This window comes from Microtus ochrogaster, chromosome 1 (assembly GCF_000317375.1).
Source record: "Microtus ochrogaster isolate Prairie Vole_2 chromosome 1, MicOch1.0, whole genome shotgun sequence".
NCBI classification, from domain to species: domain Eukaryota; kingdom Metazoa; phylum Chordata; class Mammalia; order Rodentia; family Cricetidae; genus Microtus; species Microtus ochrogaster.
In genome coordinates, this window is record NC_022009.1 from 75,445,677 (window position 1) to 75,467,119 (window position 21,443).

The 21,443-nt window shown below is 43.1% G+C and overlaps 1 protein-coding gene across 3 annotated transcripts in view; it reads right to left on the reverse strand.

Moving 5' to 3' along the window:
* The window catches only part of Dock4 (dedicator of cytokinesis 4), a 393,633-nt gene that overhangs the window by 143,256 nt on the left and 228,934 nt on the right, over positions 1 to 21,443 (reverse strand). For all 3 annotated transcript variants that reach the window (XM_013347825.2, XM_026782419.1, XM_026782413.1), the window contains exons 13-15: positions 15,811 to 15,936; positions 6,995 to 7,119; positions 6,117 to 6,279 (exon numbers count right to left, since the gene is read on the reverse strand). In XM_013347825.2, the coding sequence (XP_013203279.2) occupies positions 6,117 to 6,279; positions 6,995 to 7,119; positions 15,811 to 15,936 (414 nt within the window). The remainder of the gene's footprint in view (positions 1 to 6,116; positions 6,280 to 6,994; positions 7,120 to 15,810; positions 15,937 to 21,443) is intronic.

Here is a 21,443-nt window from a genome sequence, read left to right on the forward strand (position 1 = left end):
CACTTTTTCAGACCCCTCATTAGGACAACCCTGATGCCGAGGATGCTAGCTGTTATTTACAGGAAACAGAATGGAAATCAAGGACATTAAGCAGCTTGCTCTAGATCTTTCAAGCCATTCCTGCCCTTCTAGCAATCTGTTTTTCTCCAAAAACAGAGCAAGCGCTAAAAAGCTTTGAGTTGAACTGCATTCTCCCTGGTGTGTGGGCATGTGGGCACGTGGGCATGTGGTCACGTGGGCAGTAAGGGAAGCAAGCTGGAGTCTGTGATTGCTGAAGCGTTGTTCTTTCCACAATGAAGGTAGCACTGGATCATGACAGTTGAGCAGGACAGCTCAGTTTCGGGACACAGACTTTGATGTCTGGGGAATCTCGACCATTATGCAAGAGTTTCAGCCATCCACTCTTCCCTAACACTGTCCCCATCATCTGATGAAGGGCATGTGCAACCCCTAACAGGAGGACATCCCTGGATATGTGAACTCATTAAATGTGTGCTTTGAAAGATTTCCTTTCAAAGTAATTAATCTCAACTCTAGAGAGAAAGTGGGGAAAGACCGATGCTTCTAAAAGCTCATCAGAATGACAGCAGAAGTACCTAGGGTGAGGTCCCCACAACACAGTACCGAGTCAGCTCATCTTCACAACACTGGTTCAGAAAGAATTCCTGAACCTTATTTCACTATCTTTTTAAAAAATATGTAGTTTGCAATATTCAATTAGAAAAACAAAGAATAAAGATTCTATAGCAAGCAAACTTAGTCAAGATGAGAGACAAAACAATACTTTTCTCAAATTAGCCTTGTGTTATAAGACACGGATGTCTGAGACGGTGGCTACCCGTCCTTGGCTATTCAGTCTGCATCAGTGAGCAGAACGAACTGAACAAGCGTCTGCAGAGGCTGATATCCCTTCCTCTCAAAATACCCCAAGTTCGCCGAAGGCTCTTCCCGACTTTCCAGGTCATTGCTCTCAGAGTTTCCTGCAATAATCCTCCCTCTCGGAGCTCATTCCTGTATCTCCCCCATCTTCCCGTCTCTCCACTTCCTAGTTCTGTGTCCCCCCTCCCCCATTCACGCTGCCTTATCTTTGGCCTCCCCACGTCCACTGTAACTCTGTCCTGGTTAAATCTAACTTCTGGTTCATTCCACACACACTAGACTGTTTCACGTCAGCTACTGCATGGTAACCCAATGGCTCCTTAGCTGGACAGCTTTCTCTATTTCCCTACTGAAGTTTCTCGTTTTTCTAGCCCTACCCCATGGAAACAGCTGAGCATTTCACTGCCTCCCTAGTTCGACCTTTTCCAAACTGCTGTACACCTGACATCACACAGCGCATGGCCTCCTCAGACTGGCTTTATGAACGCCTTTGTTCACGCTGTGGCGTTCACTTAAGGCCTTTTCATGGACCTGAACATTTCTTGTACACGCACAGATCAATATCTACTTTAATTTTTTGAAATTGAAATATAATTACATAATTTTCCTTTTCTGATACCCTTACCTGGAACCCCTCCCTTATACTTGGTATTAGGGAAGCATTAGGGGCCTCTTCCCTTGGGAAGACTCTTGCTCTTGCTCTCAGCATTTGCTAGCTGCCTGTAGTTCTTTAGGGTTGGGCCTATGAGGTTTTCCTCTCCCATGTTATGGCTACAGGTGTTACCCTTTTCCAGGTCTCGTTTAGATGGGCATGATGACACTTTATGTGTACTTAACGTCTCTTTGCAAGATGGAGACCACTGGAGAGAATCACAACAGATCAAAATGCAGAGAACAAGCGACTGTCTGTACCCAGGGTTAATGTCTACAACCTGACTCCCATTCTTAAGGGTAGGGATCATAGAGCAAGAGGCAGCAGAAACATTGTAAGAGGAAGAACGGGAAGTGTGCTGTGACATTGCGTCTCCTAGAAATGTCAGAAAAGCAACACCAGCGAAGTCTCATCAACAGGGCTGCCACTTATATTTGAAGTGTAGACTATTACTTCGCTGTCAGTGTGTACCACAGTTTAATCATCCATTTACCCACCAAAGGACATCTTGGTTGTTTCCAAGTTTGGGCAATCAGGAAACATCTGTTCTCAACAGCTGTGAACAGGTTTTGGGTGGACATAAGTTTTCAAATCAAAGAAGCAAAACTGCTAGAATGTGGCGAGGCTAAGCGTCCTTTATGAGACACCAGCGCATGGCTTGCGGCCTCAGCATCGGTGAGTGAGTCTGCGCCTGGCTGCTCCGCAGCGCTGCCAGTGCCTGGGAGTTTGGCCATCCGAGACTATCACTTCGATGTAAAATTCGATGATAACACATGATGTGGCATAAAACATCTGTGTGCGTGTGTGCTAGCTGCACAAATCCCTGGTCTGTGTGCATGTGAGCTAGCTGCACAAATCCTTGGTGAGAAGTCTTCAAGCTCTCATCCGCATATGTTCACTGTCTTATTATTACTGTGTGTTAAGAGTTCTCTGTATTTTGGATCACGGTCCTTAATCAGGGATGCCTTTATCAGACAGTTTATTCTAATCTGTGCCTTACCTTTTAAATATTCAGATCATATCTTTGGCAGACAGAAAAATATCTCTATTTTTATTAATCTTTCCAAACAGTATATTTTAACCATGTTCTCCTAACTCATCCCAGACGCTCTCTATCTCCCTACCCCTACAGCAACAGGAAACATGACAAAAAGCAAAAAGCAAAACAGAGGAACAAAAGTAGAACCTATCAGACAAAAAAAAAAAAAAATAATGAAAGGCACATGTGCCGGCCACACACACACAAAGGCCATTTTGTGTTGCAACTAACTACTCCTGGGTTTGGGGCCTGACTCGAGATGTGTTGATGTACCCAGTGATACTGCATTGAAGAAAATTGACTTTTTCTTTTTCCAGCATGTATCAATTGCAAATAGTTTCTCGGCTAGGGTTGGGGCTTTGTGGATACTTCCTCTTTTCAGGGCTGAGATTTTGTTTGACTTGAACTTGGGTGGTCTTTTGCGGGCTGTCACAGACTCTGAGTTCGCATGTGTGTCAGGCCTGTTCTGTCTGGAAGATGCTGTCTCCCTGGAGTACCCACCACCACCAGTTCCTTCTGCCTCCTCTTCCTAACAGAGCCCTGAGCCTTAATAGGAAGGAATGTGGTAAAGACATTCCAATTAACATTGAGAGCTCCAAAGTCTCTCACGCTCTGTACATTGTTGGGGACCTTACTGTTACTTATCACTTACTACAAGGGGAAGCTTCAGATAAGGGTTAAACGATACTCAACTGAGCCCCAGCCTAGGGTGGCTGCTTTGGATCCCTGGTAGACAGACTCTGTGGGTAGGCAGGGCCACAAAGAACTGGAGACAGATCAGAAGAAATGGGTAAAAGGGGCCGCCAGGAAGAACTAGGAGATCTTGTTTCTGCACCAAGAGGCCTAGTCCCTAAGACTTTCAGCAAAAAGATTTTAATCTCAGTGCCCTCTAGCTCATCAGCTGACATATCCGACCAATTCTCTCTTGGAAAAAGCACTTTCCTTTAGCCATCTAGATTCCTTGACTGTCCTTCAACCCCTGGTCTAGTCCTTCTCAAGGTCGTTAAACAGCCACTCACTTCCCAGATGTAAATGTGCCCTAAAGAGACAGATCCATTCTGGGACTTCCCTGGCTATCAAATTTACTACTCAAGAACTTCACCCAGTCTCCTGCCTTTAAAGACATCAGACGGATGCTGTGTGGGAGCCGGACTATGCTGGATCAGCAGCTGAAATGGGCATCTTTGCCTAAGCTGACGTTCTATACAGTCATGTTTGTGCTTAAAGGCTGGAAGAGTTGCCATGGGAATTATCAAATGTTACAGATCAGGGAGAGCCTTGCCGCAGGTACTGCCTATTAAATATCTACAACGGACGACTAACCTTCAAGCTCTTATTTCCTAGTTTACGTTTCCAACCCAGATTTCATTCATTTCCCATCCACACCTTGGATGTGTCGTGGGTGTAAAATGTCTACTATGTAAAGTTTGATTTCTGCCACCCACCCCAAACAGATGGTTCCAATTGTCTACCCACTTCATTAAATGAAATTATATGAAATATATGGTTTTCCCGATACATATGGACCCACGGTAATCTTTATAACTTAGCACAGTAAGTTAAAAACGGAGACATAGATGTTATCAACTTCCATATGTGATTTTTTTCCTTACTAACCGCAAATTTTCCACCTTTCTTTTCATATTAAAGAAGTAACTTACTGACATTTACGCATCCCCAGAATCACCATGCTAACTTGTAGGGATTGTCAGTAATAAAATAAAATAAAATAAAATAAAATCTGTAACACTGTGACAGCTCAGCAGTTGCTGGGATAACTGACGTCGTGACTAATAGGCACTGTACACGGCACAGATACACAGGCCAAAGAAACGGTTTATAACTCAGGCTGGACAGAGCAGGACAGCGCAAGACTTCTCCAAGCTACCCAGAAAAGCATGCAATTTAAAACTTAACTGAAAGCATGGGAAGCAAACCTGCAGATAAGGGGCGAGCACAGTCTTACCCATTGGGCATCTGCCTGGTGCTGGTGAGAGGAGGAACCTTGCTGTGTGCAGGGATGTGGTTCCAGCACCTCTTAAAGTGGTTGGAACACAGTAGGTGTTCAATTTTATAAAAAAAAATAATTCATCTTTATGAATAGATAATATTATTGCGAGAATACACATGTGCACAGGAATGCCTGGGGCTCGTGTGATGAAATTACTTCACTGCAGTCTGTGGGATTATGGGGATTTTTTCTTTTTCTTGGAACTAGTTCTTCTGAAGTAAAACAACAACAGCAACAACGAGCCGTGTTTTAAGTACAAGGATGAGAGGCCAGCAACTGAGCAGATCTGACTAAAGCAGCCTTTGTTCTGCTTTCCAGGCTGTGCACTATAATGACCACCGCTATCAAGGTCTCTGAATGCCCTGCGCTTTCTCCTTTGTTTCCCTCTGGTTCTCTTATTTTGGAACTCAAAGCTAATGACAGGTCCCATGTAAGAAGCCTGGGAGATAGAGCGGCATAACAGCACCACCCCAGGTCTGTCCCCCACTCCCCCACCCCACTTGAGTACTTCCCTGGGACTCCCCTGAAAATTCAGAACTCAAGAACTCGCTCCTCATCTCCCTGCACCTTTAAACACCCTCATAAACCCGATCTGCAGAGACTTCAGAGTCCATTCTGAAAAACATGTCATAGGTCTGAAGCTCAGGTGAAGAGCAGGACCAATCAGATGAGGTCATCACATCTCTTGGTAATGCCCTCCTTCCCTGATAACTGGAAGAAGGGACCACTGTATCGCTAGTGATGGGATCCTTCTGATTCTCTTGTTATTTTGCTCCCAAAGCAAGATTCGCTAGAACCTTTCCAATCTGGTCGTGCGTACAGTTCTGAGGCACAGGACCTATCAGAAGACCCCTGCTCTAGAGCTGGTGGGGGCAGAAAATGGGCTTGAGAAGCTGGTAAAGGGAGCGAAAGAGGTGACATAGAACTGAAAATGTGACCAATAACGTCCACAGGGACAAGCAGCACGGTTCTGTTCTGAGCTCTTTAAATCTGTAGAACGAGATAACTGTTCTATCTGCAGTCTCTCCCTGCTGACATTATATGTCATTTTACCATCACCCAGAACGGTATGTGATACAGACACAAGTCAACAGAAACCTGAGCTTCACCAATGTCTTCCGGTAGCCTCCCACGCCCAGAAAATTCCAAGTGGGCTTCTCGGAGCTGAGTCAGCTTCCTGAAGGTCAGGATTGCCCAAACCCACCAGACAGGCATAGTTTGTCTGATGCTGTGTCTCCCCCTTCTGTTCAGATTCTCTAGGTTGTACATGAGGAACCGGATTTTTAATGAGAACAGCCAAATTACAGAGAATCTCTGGGCTTTCTGTGATTTTAAACTCTCCCCCTTCTTTTCCTCCTTTTCTGTCCTAGTTTCTCCAGGAGTAGGCCCCCTCACTTCCAGGACGCCCACTGCTTGCTTGCTTTTCCCCCTCCTTTGTTGCCCTTTCTTCAGATCTGCCCACTTCAAGCACAGGACCAGTCTGGAGCCCACAGAGCTGCAGGGGCCGGTAGTGCGGGGGCCACTCCCACACTTACTCGAACAATGCCGGAACTCAAAGCGGATGTGGGAGCCCCGGAACTTATCCACAGGAATGGGAAGTTTCAGCAGCTCCGACCACCGGGGGCTGTTGTTATGATAAAGCACGAAGGAGTGATACTCCGTAGCAGGTGGCTCTCCAGAGCCAAAGGAGATAAAATCCTAAGAAAGAAGCAAGTGAGGTAAAGTCAGCTTCCCTTAAGGCTGCCAGAGGCAGAGCATTCGCTACCGTCTGCCTGCTACCCAGGAAGCATTGCACTGGACATTACCCCCGCCCCCCCATCTCAGTGTGTTGTCCCCGCATTTGGTCTGCCTAGTGAGGTGACGGTTTGATTCTGAGCCTGTCGCCCAAGGCCTCTGGTGCCAAGGGTAGGCCCTGATGACGTGAGAATTCGACTCTAAGGAACCAAGTCCCGAGTCCCCTGAGGTTAGAGACTCTTCTATGACCCAGTGGGTGACCATGAATGCCCAGTTCAGCCTTTAGAACAGTGGTTCTCAACCTATGGGTCACGGCCCTTTCACAGGGGTTGCCTGAGACCAATTGGAAAACACAGATATTGACATTATGATTCATAACAGTAGAAAAATCACAGTTATGAAGTAGCAAAAATAATTTTATGGTTGGAGTACTGCACTATAAGGAACCGTATTACAGGACCACAGCATTAAAAAGGTTGAGAACCACTGCTTTATAAGAACAGGAAAACATACTTCTCCACCAAGCTGGGTTCACAGAAAACACTTCTACCAAGAGTGGGTCTGTTATTACTTCCTCAACAAACAAATAGTACCAAACTCCCCGAAATGATCACAGTTGGAAAGGCAGCCAGAGCAAGGGTTAAACCGCCACACCAAAGGCCGTCTAGGGTGAACATACCTTTAAGGGCTGTCCATTACTGTCCACAATGAACATCGTAACTTCCACGTTTCTGGCCACACTCTTTCCTCCTTTCTCAAATTCTCCCCTTTCTATGGTGATATATAAATCATTCCTCATTTCACCTATTGGAAAGAGTAAAAACACGTTACATACATGAGGACATGGAATACTCTATCAAGCGAAACTTTAGTTTATAAAAATATGTGGCATGGTTACATGACGAACATAAAAGCCTCAGCACATTCACACTTTAGTCAAACGGTCTCCGCCCCCGCTGCCAGTCCTGGAGGAGGACACCGCCAGCATTAGCCGCATCCAGGCTGCAGTGTGTAGCAAGTGTGCACTTAGGAAACAATCAGGGCGGCTGTGTAAGAGGCCGTTGTCGTCTGTCTCATCATTCCCCAGTATTTCCTTCATTCCATTTATGAGGTGTGACTGCAAAACAACAGCCCAGCAGAGGTAACTCACGGAAGCCTGCATTATTATTTTATAGACACATAGCCCTTTAGAGAGAAGAAACACCTAAGCGGAATGAAATGGCAGGCCCTGCAATGAGTATAATTACATAAATCCTTCCCAAAGTCCATGGACAAAATTATCTCACTGTTGAAAGAATCCATATTAGTGCTTTCTGAACAGATGTAGAACAGTTCAGTCACACACATAAACCCAACTTAGTATTTCAGAGCATCAAACTGTAAAACAAATAAAAAAGAGTCTAGATTCAAACTTTCTCAAGATACACAAAAATCATCTGTATTTTTACTGTTAGCAGTGTCTGCTAATATTACCCCTTTCTTTTTACTCCAAGAAACACAAACTGAAGCCAACTAGCACACTTTGAAGAATGGACTGAGAGTGGATTGGTCGGCATAGCATCATTTCGGAGACTCGGATGGGCAAGGTTGGCACCTCAGCTTACGTTACAGAACTTTCAAAGATTTGATGAATAAAATGCAATTTCCTTTTTTAATTAAAAAAACTTCCTCTAAGGAAGCAAATCACCAGAAGAAAAAAATAGCCACACAGTATATGCAGCTGGGAGTTTTGTCAAATTCTCTGGCTAAAGCTGCTGCTCTAGCTCTCCGGGGGCAGATAGGACATGTCTAGTCCTGCACACAGACAATTGCTTATGCTAGTCCCCATGCTGACCAGAACACAGGCAGGCAGAAAGCAGAGGAAGCATGAAAGGTCTACAAAGCATTAACCCTTAACTGCCCTTTAGAAGAGCACATAAAACATCCATTTGTGGAACAGATGGTAGAGAGGTCTCATGAAGTTTAGAATTTTCACACAGCTCAATTTCACAAAACAATCAATTTACAAATACTGGAGAAAAGCAACATTTTTCAACACATTAGCTGGGGGTGATGGTGCACACCTTTAATCTGAGTACTTGGGATGCAGAAGCAGGAGGATCTCTGTGAGTTCAAAACCAGACTGGTCCACAAGCTCTGGTCTTGTGTAATTATTTGTGTAGAACTGACACACATCTTCTAACACAGCTGAAACCATGTCTGTCTCACTGCTATCCAATGCTATGTACATGGGTGCTATACTGAATTGTTTAGAGAACAATGAAGAGCAAAGAGAAAGGTCTGTCCATCCAAGATGCTTTCAGTCTTAGGTTACTGAAGCTGAGGAATGTTAGCTGTGGATACAGAGGGCCAGCTATATATAACCTTTTCTCTACACATGCAAACTCTACTTTAATGATATTTATTTTAGAAACTCCATCACAGAGTTAACAAAGGAAGTGATTTCTCTCTGAATCAAGAGACTTGACAGAGAGAGCTAGGATGCTAGTGTGCAGTGCACACGTCTGTTCAATGCGTGTGTGGAAGGTCATTTCAGCGATTTTCACACTAATGGGATTTGTCAAATAAGATAACAACATTCAAAAGAAGGTGCTTAAAAGATGTTAGTTAACAGATTCCTGGCTATGCGAAGTAGGTAAATGAACCTATGAACCATGAACCACAGGCTGACAGACAGGGGTTTTCCCCTGAGAATTTCTCATAGAGTTGGTCTGCCTTTCCAATCCATAGAAGCATTTACTGTCCTGGAAAAAGAAAAATGATTGGGTGCTTTCTGATGTCCTCTACTGGAAGGCCAGAGACACTCCAACTTCAGCAAGACGAGGGATGAGGGAGGCCTGGAAGGTTTGCTCCGTGTCTGTAGGGTAGGCGCAGAGGATGGGTGGTCAGGGGACGTGCTGCCCACATCACACAAGTCTCTTCCCACTATCCACTGAGCTCTGCGAGCGCTCCTCCGTACAGACACACTATCCTAGACCCAGGAAATGCCACAGTGAGCAGAGTGGGAAGTTCCGTAGATAGTGAGGTTTTTGTATGTACGTTGTGTGCAGCAAACTCATGCTTGTGTCTGTGTGCACATGCTTAGAAGCCAGGCATTGATGCTAGGTATCTTCTTCTATGAAACGCCATCTGATTTTTGAAATTGGGTGTCCCACTGAGCCCAAAGCTGTGGTTTAGCTACCAAGACTGCCCAGCATGTCCTCCTGTCCCCAAACCCTAGTGCTGGGGTTGCACATGCCTGCCACCGAGCCTGGCTTTTATGTGGGTGTTGGAGAACTGAATTCCTTAGGCTACAGAATTTGGAATTTGGCTACAGAGTCCTGTCCCTAGCCCCGTGAGTCAACTCTCTAATAATGAGTAAAATGTAAAGCATAGTTACTGGTGGTAAGTGTTGTGATGGAAAGAGAGGCAGACAGCACTCACTGGGGACAGAGGAGCAGGAAGAATTTAAGCAGGCAGTAAGAGGGCCCTCATGAGAACAAAGCAGAGCAGTCCATTTCATCAAAGGAGCAAGGCAATAAAGGCATTAGATCCTCAAGTCAGTTCTCAAAGTCAGCTGAATTCATGATACCTGGATTCTTCCATCCCTTTAGTATTAGAGAAATGCTGACTTCGAACATGTCTAATATTGTTAGGGTCCAATGACAATCAGAATAAGGAGATCAAGGCTCTAGTCCCCTCTGCCACTGTTATTCTCTGATTCTAGATAGGGAAATAAAAACTGCTGGGACTCTGGTTTCTGTGTCATGAAGTAAAGGTAGAGGTAAAGAGAAGAAAGTGTTAGTCAGGATCCTTTAAAAACTTCATCATCATCATCATCATCATCATCATCATCATCATCATCATCATCATCATTCGGGTGGGGACATGCCATGCTGAACACGTGGAGTTCAGAGGACAATTTTTTGGATGAGTTCTGTCCTTCTACCTTTAATGGATCCTAAAGATGGAGTTCAGGTCATTGGCCTTCATATAAGCACTTTTAACCTCTGAGCCATCTTGCTGGCCGCTATGATATCTTTGCTATAGTGCTGTCTCTGTGACTTATAAAAGAACTGGATTATAGTACATTTAGACGTTAGCAGGCCAAAGAGGTCAAAATGCCAACATGGATGGGGGCTTCTCCTTGTTGCACTGGAAGAGCTGTCAGCAGGCGAAGCTGTCAGAGAAGAAGGGTCACTTCCCTTGTGGCTCCTGGTAGGTTGCTCATTCCCCAGTGGATGACCCCACACCCATGTGTATATGGGCAGCATGAACTGGATTCATGAGGTTATTAATTAATGAACATGAAATCAGGAGGGAACAGGGTAGGGACACTAGAGGGAGTAAGAGGAAAGTAGTAACAGATGAATGTGACCAAAATATATTATAATTGTTTGACACTTTCACTGAACAAAAACTCTACAAAAATGGGGGGGAACCTCATACAAGTGCTTTAATGTTCTGCTCCTCGACTGTTCCCATTTCTGTGACACCCTCCCCTCATCTTTTGCAGATCCCTTAGATTAAACAAGATTCCTCTGCAAAGAGAACCCACGACGAGATGAACAGTCCTTCTGATGGCATTCTACAGATGCCGCTCCCCAGGAATTTTGCAGCTTGCTATGTTCCAGTACCACAAGGTGCCACATTTTGCCAAAATATGCAGAAGGAGAAAGTTGAAATGAGATGAGTGCTAATTAAAATCCATGTCTTTGAGGACTCTGGGAAAAAAACTGATCAGCCCAACTGTGTTAGGAAAGCATCTTGGGTAATGATGAGACAAACCACAAAGTAAAAAATGGAGTCACAGTGCCAGTGTGAGGAGCTATTTTTGTGACAATGTTTCTAACACCACACATGCCTCAGGTTCATTACTCTGCGAATTTGATGTGTGTGACACGCTCCTCATTAGCTAGCCTCCTGGCTAGGAAGCCTGCGCACGCCTTAAGATTTCTCAAAACGTTGCAGGCAAGATGATGATAAGGTCACATCAGGGGGAACAGAGCGAAAGCCCTCCAGTGGATGCAGTCAACAGGATGACTGATGACCTGACCTGATGAGCAAGGATAGCCTCCGTCACAGGATACACCCTGAACCCTTGATGCTGCCCTGTGATGGCTCAGGACATGGGCACAAAATGCACGTAGGCCCAATCGTGTAACCATTGTACGGAGCCATAGCAGGGCCAGTCCAGCTCTTTATCTGTGCATTTAAAGTTTATGGAGTTAGAGAAAAACTATCCCTCAGTTAGGAAGAGAAAAATCTGCGAATGGCTTCGAATTTTCCATGCACTGAGGTAACTAATGACGGCAACTGGAGAGGACTAAAAGCATGCCCACCAACGCTTGGCGCATTCCAGATTTCTACTGGAGGGATGCTAAATCTATACATTTCACATAAAATTTTCTCTTGTTTCTGTCTTTTTTTCTTAATCTTTTTTTTTCCCCTATTTTTTGGGACAGGGTCTCACCATGTAGACCAGGCTGGCCTCAAACTCAGAGATCTGCCTGCTTCTGCCTCCTCCCAAGCGCTGGCTTAAAGGCATGTGCCATCACTCCCAGTCCTATGGAAAAATTTAAAATTTCTAAAATACCTCTGAGGTCTCAAACACTCCCTGTCTTGATAGTTTTAGACAGGGGAATCCCACTGCAGTAGTAGCCCCCGCAATATGAGCAGCAACAGTTCGCTTTTCTGAATGCCTGCTATGAGTGGGGTTCCTTGCAAAGCACTTGAATGTCCAGTTAGAACTTTTGCATTTATAGGAAGGCACGCCCCATTCCAATTTATCAATGAAGCTGAAGTGTAGAGATTCTGATGCATGTTTGAGGCATGATCAATAACTCTCTCAATAGAGAATTCTGCTGTTGTCATTAGACTTCAGCAAGAAAGGTATTCATTCTGCATTGGTCAGACTAGCCTTGAAATACTGCTCTGTGAAGTATGTCCATGTCTAGTCTGTTCTGAAGCTGGAAGGAAGCCCCATATCTCTCTAGTCACCGGCGCCCTCTTACTGAGAGTGTACCATCCCTCCATGTAACCAGGGGGTCAGATCTGAGATCAGCGATGACCCCTGTGTGATGGACAACCATTACAGGTCTGACCAAAGCTCAGTGAACTGTAGTTAAATTTAGAAAATATTTTTACAAGCTTAGGCAGGCCCTCAATCTCTGATCTTCCTTCCTCAGGCTTCAAGTAGCTGGGATTAGAGGCACGAGGAATCCTGACCAAGTAGGGCATATTTTTAAGGAAGATTAAATCATATCATACTAGCTCGAATCTACTCTCTCTAAAATGAGGATTACTGCAGGATTAATTCCATCTGTTAACACGCTTCTTTACCAGTAAGTACTAAAGCATAGTAATTTAAGTGTAAGTACCTACACTTAAAAGAATGAAATTCCTTTAAAAAGACACGAGGGAAACATATTTATTATATTCTTCTCCGAGACCTATAAGCCACAAGTTATTTGGAAAATAAATTTAAATAAATCTTGAGTTCAGTATCCAAATTGTCTCCGGATCTCAGCTCCTGGCTCCTCCTGTCACCCTGGCCATTAACTTTAACTCTTTTGAGGGTTAGAAGCCTCAAAGATTCACAAAAAGCTACAGAACGTACAAATGACGTACTAACCGAAAGTATGTTTAACCAATTATTCTGTGAGCACATCTTCAGGGACAGGGCACAAGCTGGAAGATGGTGCAGAGGGAACAGGAAGGAGACAAAGAAAGATCTACCCAGAATATTAACCTGGAGGAAGAATGGGCTCTTAAGGGGTGTGGGGCAGAGTCAGCCTTTCATGACCTTCTAGACACATAAGTCAACTTTGGTCCAAGACGTCTGGTGGAACTCAGACCTTCCTCATACTCAGAATGTCCTGGGCCTGGTTTGCATAGGGTCTGTTAAGATATTTAGGGACAGGCTGTCCAATATAGTTACTGCTGCCATGTGGCAACGGAGCAGCTGAAATGTGACCTGGCTATTGACAGATGTGCCGTGAGTGTCCAATACTCAGCAGCTTTCAAAGACTGAAACTGGAAAACAGTGTGAACAACTCATTAGAAAAGTTTCGATGGATCACCAATCAAGGCAATACTTTGAGATGCACTGAGTTAAATAACATATGCTGTTACAATTAATCTAACCCCTTCATTTTTCTTCTTAAACAGTGGCTACTCGTTATTTAAAATTACATATGGATTCCCTCTACATTTCTGGGGGAGAGCAGAGATTTAAATATGTTGCTGTCCTCCCTCAGAGACCACAGCATGAAACTCCTCTCAGAGACAGCATTTGGTCTGCATGCCACAGTGATAAGGCATCTGAGAAAATGATTCTTTTGTAAATGGAAATTGGTATACTAAAATAATTAACAGTAATAACAATACTTATAAAAAATAGACAGTGAATAACTGACCCACAGACTTGAAAGCACAAAGACTGTGCCCCCTCCTCCTCCTCTTCCTCCTCCTCCTCAATATCAGGTGATAAATGATTGTCTTGCATAATCGCAAAGCCAAGAGAAGAACTGCTTCCAGGTTTTCAGTTTCAAAAGGAGGCTCTGGTTATATCCTGTGAACCTAAACCTGAAAAGGAGTTCAGTGTCTGCTTCTGTCTGTCAAGGGCACAGGGCACTGGTTTACAGAGGGTATCTGTGCTAATGAGCCTGATCCTCTTGGTAGGAGATGTGCCTTACCTGCCCTGACCCCATCAGCACACCGGATGCAAATGAACTTTGAAGGCCTGTCTAGAAAATGAGGTGGGAGGAGTCCTGCGTGTGGACTGTCCACAGGGCTCTGTGAGTGGAAACGTTGTTCATGAATTATTTTCTCCCCGGCGCCTTCACCTCATGTTCTCATTAAGCCGCTGTTAGGAATGAACTGGCTAGTCTAAAACAACAACGGACGGTGGAGCAATGGCCGCTTTCTCGCTGTGAAAATCCCCGGCAGTCTGAAAGCTGTTCTCGGATGTTTAGGCACACGCATATATCTTTTTATCTCTACCTTATTTGGAAAATCAAGAAGTCAATGAAGATAACAACAACAACAACAAAGACTTAAATGCTTTTGAAAAGGTTTTCTTGCTGCCTGATGCTATGCAGATCTGCGCGTGTCTGAAGGGACTGTTTTCTTGGACACCATGAACCATACATTACAGAGTACTGACAGGAAGGGACAGAGGCAAGCCTTATTTTTCCAGCTCCTTCCATTATTAAAACCAGACCAAAGCCATATGAGCCCAGAACCACCCAGACGATTCTTGAGCCAGAGAAATGCCACCTTGCTTTATACTTTTCCATTCCTAAGTGAAACTGCCCAGGGACTAAGATGAGGAATTCTCCTAGCAGCTGGCCACACTCTGCTCTAAATATGTTTTTTATATTAGATTTGCCGATAAATTAGCTTCCCAGTGGGACGAATGTTTTTCTTTTTTGTTAAAGAGGAAATACCAGTTATTTATAGCAACTAGAGGAAATAATGAGTGGCTACAAGAGCCACGGAATAGCATGTCACCAAGTAAACAGGTCTATAAACAGTCATTTTCCACAACAGTTCCGCAACATGCTTCGGCGGACCAGGCCAGGTCATCTCAGAAAACCTTCCAACTGTCCTCCAGCCTGTCCTGCATGCATGCATTGCAATCAAGAGATCACAGGGTACACTGGGCAACGCGGAGCAGTTTGGGGCCTTTCTAAGCCATTCTACCACTGGGCCTCAGAGCTGGGTGGTGGGTTTGGTCCCCCGAGTTGTGGCAGGTGCCTACTATCCGCACTGAGGAGAGCAATAACTTGGGGGGGGGGGAGCTGAAATCATTAGCTCTGAAGACCCCACTGTATGAATAATAAAACAGAGAAAAATAGATAAAGTAAAAAAAAACCACTCAATATGTAATATATTCTTATACTATATTAAAAGAAAGGGTTTAATTTTAAAGAGGCACTGAAAACAATCTCTTAGATGAAGAAATAGAGATATTACAGTTTGATAAGCACACCCTCTGATCATCACCCCGGGCTACTGTTCAGATGTGCCCGTCCCCTTCCGCACCTTATAAAACTTGTTTATAGACATAAAAGGTACTCACGGAAGCAAGTTGGCCTTCACTGAGAATGGCTTCTTTAAAAATAATTTCTAATAATATTTTGATCACCTATATATAACTCCTCATGTTTTGCGATTATATTTTCCTCCATGTTAAGAAACAAAAGCAGCCCTCTGAGGACGTCACCTAATATGACCTAATCTTCTCCACAAAGAGAGAAAACACTGGATGACCTCAGCTGTTCTTGTCACCATAGTCATATGCGAGATGCAGCCATGGCCCCCAGAGCTACTTAATTTTTCATTTAATTTTAAATTAATAATTTTTAATTTGTTCATCATCACATATCCCACTTCGTTTCCCCACATGGACCATATAAACTTTTCAAAAATGACAGTCTAAAATTTTCCCACATGTCCAAACCAGAGGAGAACATATGCAAACTTCACCATTTCGGGCACCAAGCCACCTACCTGGCATGATGATGTTAGAGAAACCCAGCTTCCGCGTTATGGACACCCCATGAGAGAACACTGAAGAGTATTCTCTTCGGATTTGTTCAATGTCTCCGTGCAGCAGCTGGAGGGAAACTGCTAACCCTAAAACAAAGGAGAGGCACTCCAGTTACGGCAAGAAGGCAAGGACCCACGCTACCACGCTGTGCAAGATGAGAATGAGCTTCGGCAAGCTTGGGCTCACGGTATATGTTTTTTACTAGCCACCCAAAATTGATAGAAACTAGAAATGATCCCTGAGTAACACGTTCCCAGCATGAGCACTAGAGTCTTCCAGTGTCTGGGAATTGGAGAATCTACTGGGAGAGAATTAACAGCAAGAAGCAAGCTTCTAGCCATGGCACCCCATCCTCCAGCCCTGGCTGTCTGGAACACACTTCTCTGCCGATACTTCATCTTGAAATAGACAGTGGGCAATGAAATCAAAGTAGAACTTTATTCTTATTCAACTTTACAAGGCCTATAGATAATGACCTACCAAATATTAGAGGCCTAGTGACAATTCTTAAGACATAGGCATTCAAGAATTTTTAAACATAGGATTTTTCTTGAAATCAAGGCAACAAAGAGGACTGCACTAAAAAATCAGTTATGTTCTTATTATGACATAATACAGAAACTGAAAATGGCATTATTTTCTGAGAATTTCTTAGGATACAAGACACTTTGACCAACGAAAAGGAATCTAGTGAGTGGCAAAATTATGCTTTTCTTTTTTTTTTATCTCAATTACAGTGACATTATCACAGCAGGATAGGCAGAAGATGATGCTTATTCCATATATAATTTCCTCAGCTCTCAGGCAAGAACTGCAAAAAGGGAACTAATGTGAAGATGCTGGCGTGCACCCCCCTTCTTCCTCCAACATTCCAAACCAAGAGAAACACACAAAGGCACCTCCCCTGTACCAACAACAGAAAATGTAACCTCTCAAGGGGACTTAATTTAAAACAAAACAAAACAACAACAACAAACCTGGACTCGATCTAAAAGTGAGTTTAAATAGTGGGGTGAAAACAACAAATCCGTCCAGGATGATCTTTAAGCTGTGTTATTTTTGGTCAGCACCATTTCCTGAATTACCCGCTGTCATTAATTTATAATACTACAATGCTATACAAATGACTTCAATCACACTGTGATGGAAAAATGGCAAACTATCCACAGCACAGCCACACGAGGGGTTTCCTTTTATTTTTCCCTAAATAGTATGAGAAGCACAGACCACCGACAGGTGCTGTTTACCGGTTTGCTCTAAGAGAGAGGCAGTAACAAAGAGAAGAACCGAAAAGGACACCACCACCAGCCAGTCTCACAGAATGTCCGCCTCAGAGAAGAGCTGCGAGAGTAAAGTCTGGCAGGTTTCAGGACTTTGACCCTAAAGGACACGTCATGGGGCACTACTGATTCCTTCCAAAACTTAGAGGCCAGGGAACAAGGACCAAGGTGGCATGTGTTCTAATCCATCTGTCGTGGCAGCTATTCTTGCTGACACACATCCCCGTGTCCTGTCCCATTGCCCCCCCCCTCATCGCAGCCTCTGTGCTCTCCCCAACACTGTCCTTTTGCCTTCAGTCCCCACACCGCCACCACCACTAACATCACCAGACCCAGGTGTGCCACACAGGTTCACAAAACAGTTCTTCCTGTTGGGAAGGGCACTGTTCAAAACTCCCAGAATTCTTAGAGAATAAGATGCATTGGCACAGGTCTTGAGAACAATATTTCAGAAGACAATTATTTTACTGGGTCCTCTATGGAAGGATCTGATCTGGGATACTTGTAACCTTATGTAGTAAATACAAAGGGGAGGGATCTCAACAATGATGAAAAGCAAAGAGATCGTGTTCTTCAAAGTAGGAGCAGGACCAAGTACAACTGATGCTTGTATTGTTCAATGGGTGCTGCATTTATTTAGCCTGCAGTCTTCTCCTTCCCTCCTGCCCTTTCCTCCTCCCATTCTCTCCCTCTTTTCTTTTTTTTTTTTGAACAAAAAGTGAATTCTTTTTAAGAAAATTAGATAATGAAAAAAGAAGTATCTAGTTATAGCTAATAGCATCCTCGAGAAATTAAAGATGTAAAAAGGAATAGATATACTCTCGGGAAAGAAACAGATGGAGGAAACGCAATAAGGAACAGGAGAATATAACATATATCAATGTCTAGAGAGCAAGTGTCATAGAGAGGAGAGAGACCAAAGGATAGAATTAATATTTGGTTCCATCAGCCATTTTGTCAGTCATGAACTAAATAACATATATCTGTGAACATACAGCAATGCAAAATGGGAAATCATGACAAATGCATTTGCTAAAGATACTTGTTATTAAGTGTGCCGTTTAAGAAGTACATGATACAGCTGCAAGAGGCTGTCTCCGTGTTGAGCTCTCTGGCTTTGGTTCCCATCTCCAAAACATACAGACAATGACGTTAATTTCACAAAATTCTCTAGGGAAGGCCTGACAGAAAGTGCTGCCTCAACTGTAGTAGAACTGTTTGACACTGAACACTTATCTTTCACCTTATTCCTCCCAGCCCTGACACCAACCACTAGGCTGCATTCTAAGTACTGTAAGTTTTCCAACAGCCATATATTAAGAAAATATTCCTTGTATCCAGGCTTGGTGGTCTATGCCTGCAAGCCTAGCACTCTGGGGGTAGAGGCAGGAGAATGAGCAGCTCAAAATTTTTCTTGGCTCTAGTGGCATTTTAATTGTATTTTAATAAATAAAGCTTGCCTGGGGATAGGGAGAGTAAAACAGCCACACTGGTCAACCTTACAGTCAGGTAATGGTAGCATACACCTTTAATCCCAGAAGTCACACTAGTTGCCACAGAAACCAGGTGGTGCATGCCTTTAATCCCAGTGATGTGGTTTTACAATTTATCTACAGACAACTTTAATTGCATCTACCCTCCTTATAATTTTTTCTTTTTATCTCAGTACTTCCATTTTTGCAAACTTTTAACATTCAAATACTGCAGCTTATTCTTTTACTCATAGCACCTTCTGGAAGCCTCATTAGACACACACTGGTCTTTCCATTCATTTTTCTCTATCTTTTAAGTGTTTCTTCAGATTTTTTTCCATCTCATTATTCCTCTGTGTAGAATTCTGACTGAACTAAACTTTAATTTCAGTAAATCAATTCATTCTTTTCAACTGTGTTCATTCCTTACCAACGCAGTCTTATTATTTTAATGACATTAAAAGAGAATTTTCATTGTATTTAGCTCTGTAGGACCTTTGGAATCTCAGCACCAACATGACACAGACTTCATTTGCTTTTTTAAACATGATATGCCAGTGTGTAATGTCAGCAGAATCCATACGCAGTCAATATCTTCTATGCATTAGTTTTTAAGTTTTTAAAATTTATTTTATCTTATGATTGTCCTGCATTATGGCTTAGCCTTTTCTTGATTATTTCTCGTCTAAGATTCTAGAAGGTTGTGATTTTCATTGGCTGCATCTGCTTGCTCTTATTGGCAACTGAATCCTGTCACTATTGTCATGCTCATCTTGAGTGAATGCTGTCTCCCCACAGTGGTCCCACCCTTGGAGTGTGAACATGGCAACACCCAATGGTTGCATATTTACTGTTTAAAAGACTGCTCAGCTGGGATTAGTTTTATTTTTACACACAAAATTCAAATTTCATAAGTATAAACGTTTCCAAACTATCACATTAATGTAAATTCAGACTAAGGGCATAAAGGTCAATGTACCAAAGAAGATCCATCCTGCCTATTACGTCTTAAAGCTAAACAACAGCTTTCTAAGGCTCAGTACCAGGACTTCCGGGCACCACTTGTTTGGTCCCAGGCCTCACACACATTCTTGGGGCCACTGAACTTAAGCACTCCCTGCCCCCATCAGGACCCCCATCGTACAGACCAATTACTGATATTATTATTCTAGATTCCAGCTTCACCTTTACATATAGAGGCAAGAGTTCTCTTTCTTCAATCTTCATTTCTTCATCTCTTACCACGTCTGCATCTTCTGCCCTAACTCCAGACTGGATTAAAACCCGAGCCTTATACATATCCAGTAAGGTTAGTCACACTGCAGTCCTTGAACACACACTCATGTGTGAAGCAGAAGAACGGTTACATAGCTATCTAGATCAGGCTTTGGAAAGTCTATTTATTTAACAGATTGCCTCTAGTGGGCAGCTGAACTGGAGTTGTAAATCAATAAATCAAATAACCAATCAGAAATATTCTAACTATGTAGTGTTTAAGGGACATCAACCTTAACCATACTTTTTTTTTAAAAAAAAAAAAAGACCCCCTTCCTCCAAAATTTCATTATGTATCAAATTAGGGTATAAATAACATCACAATATCAATGAAACTTTTATCTGAGACACATAAACCAATTAAAAACTAATAGTGTACTTTTTTCTCTTTTTTCCAAACAAAGTCTCATCACGTAGTTCCGGCTAGCCCGGAACTTTCTATGTAGATCAGGCTAGCCTCAGATTCACAGAGATCCACCTGCCTCTGCCTCCTGAGTGTTGGGATTAAAGGTGTGTGCCGGCATGTCCGGCTGCACTATTAGGTTTTTTTTTCTATCCTGAGTTTCTATCAAAGCTGGAAAGAACAATTATGAAATATTAAAATACATGTTCTATAAATACTGATGCTAAAAATACCTGAGCTAAGAATAGATGTGTTAATCGTGCTGTGAGGTTTTCACATGTGTGCCGAAGGGCGTACTACAACTCGGATATGATTATAAATGAACCCCCAACCCAAACTACTGGGAGAGCAAAGGAAGAATAGAGTTGGTGTAGATATAACAATCCTCTTTTGTTTTATTTTCTTAAATAGAAGTTTCATGAATTTTGATGACTCAACTCTGTCCCTCTTTTTTATAAAAGTCAGCATATAAAACTACGAATATGCTAAGAAAAGGCTCCTAACTGCTTCATTTAGCTTTTTTTCCCCCAGAATAAAGAAGTTCAACAGTGAGGCTGGAATTAGGCTCTCTATTTAAACTCAGCCATGATATTAAGAAATGCATACGAATTTTTAAATATTCCTAGGTCTGCTACTGGCACAGAACAGGCAGCGGGACACTCATATGTAATTTAGTGTAGGTCAAAAATAATGAGGGTTTAAACTTGATATCACAAACTGTTTTAGACGATGAGAACCAGTCCCAGCAGGTTGTCCTGAACAGAGACACTGTGGAAGTAAACACACAAAATCCAACCTGCAACCCAGTCCCCAGCAACTTTCTTTTCTCTTTTTACTAATTTTAGCACAACAATCTTCAAAGCACTTCTGATTATCTCTAGGTTATATTTATTTTTCTTCCAAATTGGATATCCAACCCCTTTTTAATTTTGGCAATTTGTGCAAAAAATTCAAAGAACTCATATTCTCCATGAACTATCGCATCTCTAAGGCATTGTGCTAAAGTCATATTCTAAGGCCCCCAGAAGGTTCTCACGTTGTGAGCAGAACATGAGGAGGCACTAAGGAGTCCTGTTTAATAAGTATTCTGGGAACACCTTAGGGGCTTGGTCCTCAAAGCCAGGGAAATCATAAAACTCCCCTTGGGTTTGACGGCCCCTCCC